Here is a 13741-nt window from a genome sequence, read left to right on the forward strand (position 1 = left end):
TCGCTGTAACTGATAAGCACTCTCCATCGCGTGGCCCGGCTTGGCTGTGATGGGCCCAACCATTCTTCTCCCTCCATTTTCCATCTCTCTCTGCATCCGGGACTTGGGCTGAGGCATGTACAGAGTGTGCAAATGCAAATGCCCTGAGCCCGAGGTCGTCTGGGGGCAATAATTAGGACATTAATCAAACAAAACAGTCGTGTTTGTGGCTTGAAGACCAAAAGAGACATTTAATTGTCGGAAAAGAAAATGGAAGACCTGATTTGCAAGAAAACAATGACTCTGCCGGCCTAGTTTTAACCAAAAGGCTAGGTGGCGGAAAAAGGATGTGCTGAAAATAATGCCAGGTAGCAGAGATATGAACTTTATAAAGACAAGAACAATTAAGAGATTTTTAAAAACTTAAAACTTGCTTAAAAAATTAGCACTTGTTGGTCCTAATGGTGCTTTCTTTGCATCTCTCCTGTGAGATCCAGGGAACTGGGCATAAGCTGCTCTGGCTCTTTCCTTCCTTCCCCAGGGGACCAGGAGGGGGAGGAGTCTCAGCCAATAGGCTTAGCTCAGTAGCTCTGCTGTGTGATTGAGCAAGCCGGGCAGAGTTAGCTGTGATGCAGAAGGAAGCAAGAGAGAGGGAGAAGGAAGCAGATGGCAGCCAGATGCTTGGGGGCCTAATAGGAGCCCACCTGGGGCCTGATTCAGCCCCTGGGCCACATGTTTGACATTCCTGGATTACTGCATTTGAACTGCAGGTGGAAAACAACCAAGAATTTTCCTGTGATCTCTGGTGGTAAAACAGCCTGCCAAGAGGGCCACACTCTAGGAATCTCTGCTGCCTAGTCTCTATGATGTAGCCCAGGGGAGTCAAACATGCAGTTTGGGGGCCAAATCAGGCCCCCGGAGGGCTCCTATCAGGCCCCCAAACAACTGGACCCCTTCTCCCTATATCTTGCTTTGCAAGGCTTGCTCATCAATTGCACAGGAGCTACAGAGGAGCACAGGAGCTACAGAGCAAAGTCTCTATATTCTCCATTGGCTGAGGCAATGGGTAGGAAGGGGCCGGGGAGGATACCTTACTTTGCCAGGATCTCTCAATTGCACAGCAGAGCTACTGAGCCAAGCCTCTCTTCCTTCTATTGGCTGAGTCTCCTCCCCCTCCTGATTCCCTGGGAAAGGAAGGAAAGAGCCAGAGTTTCCTTTGCCCAATTCCCTAGATCCCATGGGAGAAATACAAAGAAAGCCAATGAGTGCTAACGGTTTAAACATGTTTTTAGTTTAAAAAAAAAATTGTGTTTGTGTTCTTTGTAAAATTTCTCTTTCTGCTACCTGTACACACATGGCCCAGCCTGACATGGCTCAGCCCAACCTGACATGGCCTGGCCCAACAATGTCATTTTTGTCAGATTCGGCCCTCATAACAAATGAGTTTGACACTCCTGCTCTAGGCTGATCCTGCACTGAATAGGGGGTTTGGACAGATGGCCTGTATGGCCCCTTCCAACTCTATGATTCTACAATATAACTTGGGGCTTCTGTGACATATTTGACATCTGTAAAGCTTGTTGTATTTCAAAAACTCCTAGTCTGATCATGGTGGTGGTGAGGGGTCCGGAGACCAAATCCTACAAGGAAAGGTTGAAGAAGCTGGGCTTGTTTAGCCTGGAGAGGCGGCAGAGAGGTGATATGATCACCATCTTCAAGGACTTGAAGGGCTGTCATTATAGAGGATGGTGTGGAATTGTTTTCTGTGGTCCCAGAAGGTAGGACCAGAACCAATGGGTTGAAATTTAATCAAGAGAGTTTCTGGCTCAACTTTAGGAAGCACTTCCTGACGATTACAGCAGTTTCTCAGTGGAACAGGCTTCCTCAGGAGGTGATGGGCTCTCCTTCCTTGGGAGGTTTTTGAACAGAGGCTGGATGGCCGACAGTAATGAAGATCCTGTGAATTTAGGGGGAGGTATTTGTGAATTTCCTGCATTGTGCAGGGGGTTGGACTAGATGACCCTGGAGATCCCTTCCAACTTTATGATTCTATGTCTGTGATTCCTCCTCTTTGTGCATTCTTTGATGTTGTATCAGATACCATCTCTGTACAAATCTTTTCCCACAGTCCCTGCATTCATGTTTTTTCTCTTCACTGTGGACTATGTGGTGTTTTGTGAGCTGTGACTTGGTGGCGAATTTCTTTCCACACTGCAAGCATTTAAATGGCTTCACTCCTGTGTGGATACTTCGATGTATATTAAGGCTTGTGCTGTGACTGAACCTTCTCCCACAATCCAGGCATTCATATGGCTTCTCCCCTGAGTGGATTCTTTCATGTGATTTAAGGTGTGTAGAGATACGGAAACTCTTTCCACACTCCAAGCATTTATATCGCTTTTCTCCTGTGTGGACGCTTTGGTGCACCTTCAGGTGTGAACTCTGACTGAAGCCTTTCCCACATTCCTGGCATTTAAAGGGTTTCTCTCCAGAGTGGATTCTTCGGTGGGAAGAAAGGTGTGGATGCTGAGAGAAGCATTTCCCACACACTGTGCATTCGTAGGGTTTCTCCCCTGAGTGAGTTCTCTTATGTAAAGTGAGGGATGAGGTCCAACTGAAGGTCCTTCCACACTCCAGGCACTCATAGGGCTTCTCCTTTGTATGGAATCTCTGATGGGAAGAGAGGGCCGAACTGACAGAGAAGCTCTTCCCACAAATCAAGCATTTATATGGTTTCTCCCCTGAGTGGGTTCTCTGGTGTGAAGAGAGGGCTGTGCTCCAACTGAAAGTCCTTCCACACTCCAGGCACTCATAGGGCTTCTCCTTTGTGTGCAGCCTCTGATGGGAATTGAGGGATGTGCTCCAGTGGAAGCTCTTCCCACATTCCAAGCATTGATATCGTTTCTCCCCTGAATGGATTCTCTGATGCATATTCAGAGCACTCTTACAGCTGTACCTCTTGCCACACTCTAAACACTGGCAAAGTTTTTGCCCTCTGTGCGTTCTTTGGTGTATCTTCAGGCTGGAGCTCTGACTGAAGCCTTTCCCACACTCCTGGCATTTATAAGGTTTTTCCCCAGAGTGGATTCTTCGGTGGGAAATAAGGTGTGGACTCTGAGAGAAGCATTTCCCACACACTGTGCACTCAAAAGGTTTCTCTCCTGAGTGAGTTCTCTGATGTGAGGTGAGGGCCGCGCTCCGGCAGAAGCTCTTTCCACATTCCAAACATTTATATTGTCTCTCCTCTGAATGGACTCTCTCATGCAAATTCAGATGACTCCTACAGCTGAATCTCTTGCCACACTCTGAACACTGCCATGGTTTTTGCCCTGTGCGGGTTCTTTGATGGGAAGTAAGGTTTTCACTCAGACCCAAAGTATTTTCACATTCTGAACTCTCGAATGGTCTCTTTCTCTTATGGATTTTCTGATGAGAAGTGAGGCTTGCAAGCCTGCCGAAGCCCTTTCCACATTCAGAGCATCTGTACGTTTCATCCCCTGCATAGATCCTTGGATGGAAAGAAAAGCTGGATTCACAAACCAAGACTTCTCTGCTTTCAGAATGTTTAGTCCTCCTCTTTCCTTTGCTGTATTTTTCTTGAGCTGGATTTTCAAGGGAGATGCCAGCCTGCAAAGCCACAGACTGATTCCCTGACTTCTCTGCTCTGCTTTCTTCCCACCTTTTTGACTGTTCTGGATTTCTGGAAGGCTTTTCCTCTGCTTCGTGGTTGGTCATTAGGAAAGAGACCACACACTGCTTGCTATAATTTTCCTCATCCTGCCTGTGACCTGGAGGAAGAAAACCCCTGATTAGTAGGGGAAATAAGCCTGTAATCTGCAGTCATAACAGAGCTAACTTTTCTGCAAATTTAGGAAAGGCCGAGTTATTTTCTCCATTTTAGTGTGGTTTCTAAACTGGCAGTGAGGTACAGGCAATTTTGTTGCATCTGATCCATGATTTTCATCTGAAGGGTGAACTGCTTCCCTGCCAAGACTTTTAATATTTCCCAGCAACTTTTGACACAGCAGCCCGATAATATTCAAGCATAAAGGAACAAAATGTATTTAGACTAAAGGGTTTCATAGGAGTGGTTTCACTTATTTATTTTTTCTTAACATGAACCACTCACAAGGTATTGCAGAAGACATGTTTATCAGAGAGCAGAGTTCAACAGCATAGATGTCACCACATGCAGGGTTGAGGGCAGAGTTCCACAGGGGCTGGTATTCATCTTTAAAGACCTCTGTGGTTGGGGACCAAAAGCCCCAAGAACTTCCACTGACTTATCAACCCACCTGACCACTATGGACATCTCTGAATGCTCTACTTCAAGGGTCCCGCCCTCTGAGGTAAGGCAGTGGCAATCCAGGAAAGGGTCTTCTCAGTTGTGGCACCAGAATTCTGGAACTTTCTGCCTGGAGAGACTCTCCCCTGTCCATTTCTGATAACTTTTTTCATCAATGGGTTAAGAAGAAGAAGATGATATTGGATTTATATCCCGCCCTCCACTCCGAAGAGTCTCAGAGCGGCTCACAATCTCTTTTACCTTCCTCCCCCACAACAGACACCCTGTAAGGTGGATGGGGCTGAGAGAGCTCTGACAAAGGCTGCCCTTTCAAGGACAACCTCTGCCAGAGCTATGGCTGACCCAAGGCCATGCTAGCAGGTGCAAGTGGAGGAGTGGGGAATCAAACCCGGTTCTCCCAGATAAGAGTCTGCACACTTAACCACTATACCAAATTGGCTCTCTCTGAAGACTTTGTTGTTTCATTTAGCATTCCCTCAGTGATTTTTTCCCTTCCCGCCCACTGTTTGTCATTTTACATTTCAGCTCTGGATTTTCAATTTCAATTTCAGACCTTTAATGGCATAGCATAAGATACAGAAAGACTGGAATGGACAACATAAATCAGGATTAAACTTAGGTTGAACATAAAATCAAGCATAGCCAGAGTTGTGTTGGAGAATGGCGGCCAAGAATTTTGCTACAGCACAGGTAACTTTTTAATTAAGAGTCGTTCAGGAAAAATCAGCTGGCAGCCCCAAGCTGCAGCACTGCAGGTGAAGTTCTCTGCTCATGACCTGAGTTCGATCCTGGTGGAAGCTGGGTTCAGGTAGACAGCTCAAGGTTGACTCAGCCTTCCATCCTTCTGAAGTCGGTAAAATGAGTACCCAGCTTGCTGGGGGAAAAGTGCAGATGACTGAGCGGCCACAAGTATAGCCACCTTCAAGAGGGGGTTCGATAAAAATATGGAGCCGAGGTCCATCAGTGGCTATTAGCCACAGTGTGTATATATGTGTGTGTGTGTGTATATAATTTTTTTGGCCACTGTGTGACACAGAGTGTTGGACTGGATGGGCCACTGGCCTGATCCAACATGGCTTCTCTTATGTTCTTAGGAAGGCAATGGCAAACCACCCCATAAAAAGTCTGCCGTGAAAGCATTGTGATGCGACATCACCGCAGAGTCGGAAACAACTGCTGCTTCCACAGCTGTGGTTGCAACTAGTGCTTGCAATTTTCTTTTTTTTTTAAGGAAAAATCGACAAAAAGACAAATCATTCCGATTGACGGTAGGCAGGGAGAATCTGTGAAACAGTTCCTGACAGGGTTTTTTATGTCAAAAGGTGAAGGTAGCCCCCTGCGCAAGCACCAGTCATTTCTGAATCTGGGGTGACGTCGCATCGCAACACTTTCATGGCAGACTTTTTACAGGGTGGTTTGCCATTGCCTTCCCCAGTTATCTGCACTTTACCCCCAGCAAGCTGGGTACTCATTTTACTGACCTCGGAAGGATGGAAGGCTGAGTCAACCTGGAGCCGGCTACCTGAACCCAGCTTCTGCCAGGATCGAACTCAGGTCATGAGCAGAGCTTGGACTGCAGTACTGCAGCTGACCAGTCTGCACCTCAGGGCTCTGGTTTTTCCTATAGATGACAATTATTCAATAAGTTGTATCAGGCAGTTTGAAACAGTTTGATAAGTTGTATCATGCGGTTGTATCAGGCAATAAGAAAATTGTATCAGGCAGTTTGCAACTCAGAAGCAGAGTCTTTCATGAATAGGGATTTGGAGATATCTCCCCTGCAAAACCTTGGAAGGAAACGCATTCCATCTGGCCAACATAAAAGCCCTATCATAGGTAGGGATCCCTAGGTTTTATAAAGCATTTTTCTTCATTTTAATGGTTTTTAAGATGTGATTGTATTATATACAATTTAATTCAATAGCACCACGGGTAGCTCAATGGAGGCAGAACGATGGGTTATAAAATTATAAGATACATTAAATAAATAAATTGTAAAAAAAAAAAAGGTAAAGGCAGTCCCCTGTGCAAGCACCAGTTGTTTCCAACTCTGGAGTGACGTTGCTTTCACAACGTTTTCACAGCAGACTTTTTATGGGGTGGTTTGCCATTGCCTTCCCCAGTCATCTATACTTCCCCCCAGCAAGCTGGGTACTCATTTTACCGACCTCGGAAAGATGGAAGACTGAGTCAACCTGGAGCCGGCTACCTGAACCAGCTTCCGCTGGGATCAAACTCAGGTTGTGAGCAGAGGGCTCCAACTGCAGTACTGCAGCTTTACCTGTACTGTACTGTAGCATGTATTTAATATCCACACAAATTCCTTGATCGTACCGATTTACACTGTTGTCTGCCTTGAGTCTCCATGAGAAAGGCAGGTTTCAAATAACAAAGAAGCAATCACGGCAAAAACCCCAGAGCTTCCCCCATCTATCAAGCAAGACAAAACGGAGCCTTACCCAGAGAGGCCACAGTCCTGTAATTCTCCAGCATGACTTCTCTGTACAAAGCTCTCTGGCCAGGATTCAGCAGTGCCCACTCGGCCTTTGTGAAACGCACGGCCACCTCCTCGAAGGAAACCGGACACTGAAAAAGAAGGAAGGTGCTTTTTTCTCACAGCTGAGCTCACAGATAATCCACCCGCTCCTGCCCAAAGATGCTTTTGCTCACAAGACAGAAACAAAGAACACACAAGGTGGCCCTGTACTCGGGGCATTTTTTGCAGAGAAAGCCCAGCAGGAACCCACTTTCATATTAGGCCACACCCCCTGACATCACCATCGTTTAGCATAGGGCTTTTAAAATAAAAGGCCCAGCAGAAACTCATTTGCATATTAGGCCACACACCCCTTATGTCAAGCCAGCCAGAACTGCATTCCTGCGTGTTCCTGCTCAAAAAAAGCAGGAACTGAATCAGCCTCTCTTCTATCAAGGACCAGAGACTCAGGTTAGGATTGAACCAGGAGCCTTCTGCATGCCAAGCGGACGCTCTACCGCTGAGCAAGGTTCCCTCTAAGCTGCGGAGTCTTGTGAGCAAACATTCCACTTCGTGAGCTACTGGCATTAAATTTGTGAGCTGCTGCATCAATCAGTGTGCTCCGGGGCCCTCCTTCCTGAGCGGGCTGAGCTAAGACAAAAATGAGTCAGCCAGAGGCTAAAAAACTATGAGCTAGCTCACATGAACTCAGCTTAGAAGAAACACTGCTTCCTAGCAATTGTATTAAAACAGAACACGTGAAGATGCCTTCTAATGAGTCAGGCCCTTCTGAGCCCTTGTGAGCACAGTCACACTCTTTTAAATCCCCTGAGTATTGGTCCACCAAGGTCAGTGTCATCTATTCTAACTATCAGCAGCACTCCATCACCTCAGGGGGAGCTCTTTCATGTCACCTCCTACCTGATCCTTTTTCTTAAGTAGAGATGCCAAGGACTGAACCTGGGACCTTCTGCATTGCAAGCAGGTGCTCTACCCCTGAGCCATGGGCTCTCCTTCTCATCCAGGCCCTTCATTGGAGGTTCTTTACACCCCAAGAGAGAGCTCTACCTCCAAGGAATACTTGTCATGCCACAGAGAAACAAGATCACCTGCCTGGGTAATGTATAGGCATCCTCCCTTCTCATTCATGGAAAAACATTGGTGGACCACACAGCCTCCTGAACAGGTTGCTGGGTTTCCTTGCAGTTATTAGAAAGCCAAGAAGGGGTGGGGTGTGTGTGGAATTATTTATTTTTTCATTTAAGCATAGAAGGCCCCTTCCGTCTGTGGGGAAATCTAAGGTGGCTAACAAAAAGAAAAAGCTTCCAAATCACAAACAGGAAGGGTCCCTTCCAGCCCGGCAGGAGGAAAAGTGAGCCAGAGGTGGAACCAACTGCCAGAGGAAGTGAGGGCCTTGTGGAACCTTGCCCAGTTCCGCAAAGCCTGCAAGACCACTCTCTTTTGGTTGGCTTTCAATCGACATGGAGCCTATATCAGGGGTGGCCAACGGTAGCTCTCCAGACTTTTTTTGCCTACATGGCCATGCTGGCTGGGGCTGATGGGAGTTGTAGGCAAAAAACATCTGAAGAGCTACCGTTGGCCACCCCTGGCCTATATCATAGAAAACTGAAGAAATACCATAGCCACTGAAACAGATAACATCAAAGCAATGAGCACCGAACTAATTTTCATTGTTTTAATTATAGAATGTGTAATTTTATAACATGTATTGTTTTTAATTGTTTATGGTGATATTGTATCGTGAGCCGCCCTGAGCCTCCTTCGGCGGGGAGGGCAGGCTATAAATCAAATCAAATAAAAATAAAAGGAGGCACCGAGCTTCTCTTCGCTGGTGACCCATCCCTTACCTGAGTGGGCTGCATCTTCAGTGTTTCCACTCCACCCCAGAGAGGAGATGTCCTGGAACCTGGCTCTGATGCTGTGGGAAGACACACTGATCTTGATTTATTTACTTCATTTTAGACCCCACCTCAAAGGGGACCAAAGAGGCTTACTTTATTCTCTCTTCCATTCTATCCTCACAACCACCCTGTGAGGTATGTCAAAGTGAGAACATGCAACTGACCCAAAATCTGCCAGCAACCTTCTGTGGCTGAGTGAACATTTGAATCTCCCAGATCCTAGTCAGAGACCCTGTGCACGAAACCACACTGGTCCTGATAGCTCGCCTTAGAATCATAGAACCATAGAGTTGGAAGGGACCTCCAGGGTCATCTAATCCAACCCCTTGCACAATGCAGGAAACTCACAAATGCCTCCCCCAAAATTCACAGAATCCTTATTGCTGTCAGATGGCCATCTAGCCTCTGTTTAAAAACTTCCAAGGAAGGAGAGCCCACCACCTCCCAAGGAAGCCTGTTCCACTGAGGAACCGCTCTAATGGTCAGGAAGTTCTTCCTAATGTTGAGCTGGAAACTTTTCTGATTTAATTTCAGCCCATTGTTCTACGTTCTATGGTCCTATGTTCTGGGGCCACAGAGAACACTTCCACCCCATCCTCTATATGACAGCCCTTCAAGTACTAAGAAGATGGTGATCGTATCACCACCTCTCAGCCACCTCCTCTCCAGGCTAAACATCTCCAGCTCCTTCAACCTTTCTTCATAGGACCTGGCCTTCAGATCCCTCACCGTCGCCCTCCTCTGGACCTGTTCCAGCTTGTCTATATCCTTCTTAAAATGTGGTGCACAAAATTGAACACGATACTCCAGGTGAGGTCTTTCCAGAGCAGAGAAGAGCCTTGTTTTAAATGAGGAGATATGTCCACCCTCCCAGCCTGTGCTACCTGTCTCCCCAATGGGGACATGTAGAGGAGATGAAGAAGATGGAAGAGGAGACTGAGGAGGAGATGGAAATTGAGGAGGAGGAAATGAAGATGATGATACTGGATTTACAGCCTGCCCTATACTCTAAATTTCAAGAGTCTCAGAGCAACTTACAGTGTCCTCTACTTTCCCCCCTCCAACAACAGACACCCTGTGAGGTGGGTGGGGCTGAGAGGATTCTCACAGGAGCTGCCCTTTCAAGGACAATCTCTGTGAGAGCTATGGCTGAGCCAAGGCCATTCCAGCAGGTGCAAATGGAGAAGTGGGGAATCAAACCCGGTTCTCCCAGATAAGAGTCCGCACACTTAACCACTACACCAAACTGATGGATCTTTGCTCCATATGTTTATCCAATCCCCTCTTGAAGCTGGCTATGCTTGTAGCTGCCACCACCTCCCTGTGGCCAGGGTGACTCTGTAGAAATTGACTGGTTTTGACTACACGCAGAACAATATTATGTTATTATTCACAGCTGCATTATTTTGTCTTACTAAGCCTATTTGCTTTCAATGACAGAAGATTCAGGTGGGGTTGCTGTTGCCGTGTTGGTCTGAAGCAGCAGAATAAAATTAGAGCCCAGTGGCACCTTGAAGAGATCAACAAAGTTCTGCTCAAGGTATGAGCTTCCGTTTACACACACACTTTCTCAGATACTTTGCAATTTGAGGTGACCTCTGAAACTTTAAGAATCATGTTTGGAATCCACCTTTGGGTCTCAGTGAGAAAGGCAAGAGTTGAAATGGAAATAACAAATAAATACAACAACAGCTACACAGAACTGTATGTTAGCAAAACAAAGGAAAGCCTAAAAGAAAAAGATAAGATGGATTGTTGTGCTAATCTGTAGCAGTAGAAAAGAGCAAAACTCTAGTACAGGGGCGGCCAAACTTGCTTAATGCAAGAACCACATTAAATAAACATCAGAAGTTTGAGAGCAGTAAGACATGAACATCAGATGTTTGAAACGGAAGGAAGGAAGGAAGGAAGGAAGGAAGGAAGGAAGGAAGGAAGGAAGGAAGGAAGGAAGGAAGGAAGGAAGGAAGGAAGGAAGGAAGGAAGGAAGGAAGGAAGGAAGGAAGGAAGGAAAAACAACTTTAACTTTAAATGCATTCTCCAAGCCGCCGGTTTAAAGAGAGAAATGCCTTCTCCAAGGCGGCTGATGGGGGGCTTTGAGAGTCACACAATATGTGTGAAACAGTCACATATGGCTCCTGAGCTGCAGTTTGGCCACCCCTGCTCTAGTATCACCTTAAAGACTAACATTTGTGGCAGGAAAGATGTTTTTCTGAGTCACTGCTCACTTCTTCAGCTCCTAAAGGTAAAGATAGTCCCCTGTGCAAGCACCAGTTGTTTTCGACTCTGGAGTGACGTTGCTTTCACCACGTTTTCACGGCAGACTTTTTATGGGGTGGTTTGTCATTGCCTTCCCTAGTCATCTACACTTTCCCCCCAGCAAGCTGGATACTAATTTTACCGACCTCGGAAGGATGGAAGGCTGAGTCAACCTTGGGCCGGCTACCTGAATCCAGCTTCCACCGGAATCGAACTCAGGTTGTTAGCAGAGAATTCAGAATTCAGACCACAGTATTGCAATACTGCTGCTTTACCACTCTGCGCCATGGGGCGCTTAACCCTGGGAGGAAAGGAAAGGTTCCCTGTGCAAGCACTAGTTGTTTTCGACTCTGGGGTGATGTTGCTTTCACAACGTTTTTACGGCAGACTTTTTATGGGGTGGTTTGCCATTGCCTTCCCCAGTCATCTTCAGCTCCTACCCTGCTACAAATGTTGTCAGTTTTTAAGATGCTACAGGACTCTTGCATTTTTCTACTGCAGGAGAGCAGAGAATTAAATCAGAAAATAGATTAAGGTGGGTAGCCATGTTAGTCTGTCTGTAGCAGCAGAAAAGAGCAAGAGCCCAAGCGCACCTTAAAGACTAACAGTTTGTGGTAGGGTCTGAACTTTCACGAGTCACTGCTTACTTCTTCAGGTTTCTGAAGATATCTGAAGAGGTCAGCAGCAACTCACAAAAGCTCATACTCTGCCCACAAATTTTGCTGGTCTTCAAGTTGCTACCTGAATCCTGTTTCTCCGCTCTCTTACTTCTAAAAGAAAAACGCAAATTTAAAAATAAAATAAAATTACAATTGGTAAAATTAAATTGTTTGCAATTAATATATTAAAATGCAAGATGGACACAGTTATTTACAGCTGCATACACATTACTTATGAAATCACCGCTTTCCTAGAACTCAATGGAGGAAGGGGAGAGGTAGAGTTGCCAATTCCCAGGTGGGAAATATATCACCCTAGAGAACCACATGAAGAGGCAAGACCAGCCCAAAAAACTGTGGAAAATTAACAAAGTACCATACACAAGAAATAGCTACTATTAACCTAATTCCAAAAATCTCTCTTAAAAGTGAAGCAGTCCAAAGTAGGATTCATATACATTATTATATATATTTTTAAATATCATAGTAAACTCTCACAATCAAACATAAGATAACAACCAAAGTCCAAATGCATTCAGTCCCATGTAAGCATGTCTGTTTCTGACTTCAGTAACTTATCTCCACTTCAATAACTTCGCCCACCCGTTTCTGCAGGACGGGTTAAAGTGCTAGTGCTTGTGCTAATTTCGTTGAAGAAAAATGCCTTCTGTTTTTACCAAGCAGCAATTATAACAGCTTCAAAACATCTAATTTGGATTGTTTCTCTTTTAAGAGAGTTTTTTTGGAATGAGGTTAATAGTAGCTATTTCTTGTGTATGATACTTTGTTCATTTTCCACAGTTTTTTGGGTTGGTCTTGCCAATCCCCAGGTGGGGCAGGAAGGGAAAGCCACACAGGCATTCACGTTAAATCAACCTCAAATACTTAGAAATTCAATTATATATATAGCAAATTATACATAGAAAATACAGTGTATCACAAAGTGCAAAGAAAAACTACTCCTGAAACAACTCGTCATTTGTCTGTCGAATAGGAGTGTTGAATTGTTTTAGTCATTTCCGAAGCTCATTGAAGCCTCGTGTGAAACAGGACATTTAGCGCATCCCTGTTGCATCATTGCCTTGCTGCATTCCATCCAGATAGTGGCTAACAGAGAAGAATTGGAGCATTGGACTCTGTTTCCACAGCATTGCACAGTACTTCCCAACTCCAGTTTCAAGGAACAGACTGTCAGATATCAATATAGGAATGGTTGTTTTGGGAGTAGTTTTTCTTTGCACTTTGTGATACACTGTATTTTCTATGAATAATTTGCTATATATATCATTGCATTTCTAAGAATTTGAGGTTGATTTAACGTGAATGCCTGTGTGGCTTTCCCTTCCTGCTCTATCTTTTCACGTTACTCTGTTTGGTTGCTATAATCCCCAGGTGGGGGCAGGGGAACCCCCAGTTTGGAGGCCCTCCCCCCACTTCAGGGTCATCAGAAAGCGAGGGGGGGGGAGAATATCTGCTGGGCGCTCCATTATTCCCTATGGAGACTGATTCCCATAGGGTATAATGGAGAATTGATCCACGGGTCTCTGGGTGGGTGGGGGCTGTTATTTGAGGTAGAGGCACCAAATTTTCAGCATAGCGTCCAGTGCCTCTCCTCAAAACACCCTCCAAGTTTCAAAAGGATTGGACCAGAGGGTCCAATTCTATGAGCCCCCAAAGAAGGTGCCCTTATCCTTCCATTATTTCCAGTGGAGGGAAGCTTTTAAAAGGTCAGAACTCCCTTCGGAGTTCAATCGTGCTTGTCACACCCTTGTTCCTAGTTCCACCCCCCAAAGTCCCCAGATATTTCTTGAATTGAACTTGGCAACCCTAGGGTAGGGAATCATTCACTTTAGATTAACCATATCTATGTGTGTGAATATATGTGTGTTTGTGTACACACACACACATATACACACACAAACATGGATTCCAAGTGCCATTTAAAAAAAAATCTGTACTTAATTTGCTGCTGATCTAATCTGTCGAGTTCGTTTTCTCAGCAAAACTATATTGCACAATCCTTCCTTGAACTGCACTTGATTTTAACTCTCCTCCGCCCTGTTTCCATTTCTCTCTTGCTTTCATTGCTTCTCCCCCAAGAAACAACCCTCCATCCGCCCCCCCTCCCCTCCCTCCCTCAACT

General features: G+C 45.6%; 2 protein-coding genes across 2 annotated transcripts in view; both read right to left on the bottom strand.

Annotated features, from left to right (window-relative positions):
• The window catches only part of LOC132571294 (zinc finger protein 501-like), a 169686-nt gene extending 160989 nt beyond the window's left edge, over positions 1-8697 (bottom strand). The window contains exon 1 of the mRNA XM_060238069.1: positions 8660-8697. Within this exon, the coding sequence (XP_060094052.1) occupies position 8660 (1 nt within the window). The 5' untranslated portion in view covers positions 8661-8697. The remainder of the gene's footprint in view (positions 1-8659) is intronic.
• Positions 2029-3714, bottom strand: LOC132570970 (zinc finger protein OZF-like). Its single transcript, XM_060237606.1, has one exon. It carries the CDS (start codon positions 3712-3714, stop codon positions 2029-2031), a length of 1686 nt encoding a protein of 561 aa, XP_060093589.1.
• Positions 8698-13741: the final 5044 nt, after the last annotated feature.

Source organism: Heteronotia binoei, chromosome 5 (genome assembly GCF_032191835.1).
Source record: "Heteronotia binoei isolate CCM8104 ecotype False Entrance Well chromosome 5, APGP_CSIRO_Hbin_v1, whole genome shotgun sequence".
Classification (NCBI taxonomy): domain Eukaryota; kingdom Metazoa; phylum Chordata; class Lepidosauria; order Squamata; family Gekkonidae; genus Heteronotia; species Heteronotia binoei.

Bases quoted from the DNA above. Each gene is read 5' to 3' on its own strand.
- LOC132570970 (XM_060237606.1), bottom strand. From the start codon at position 3,714: ATGACCAACCACGAAGCAGAGGAAAAGCCTTCCAGAAATCCAGAACAG.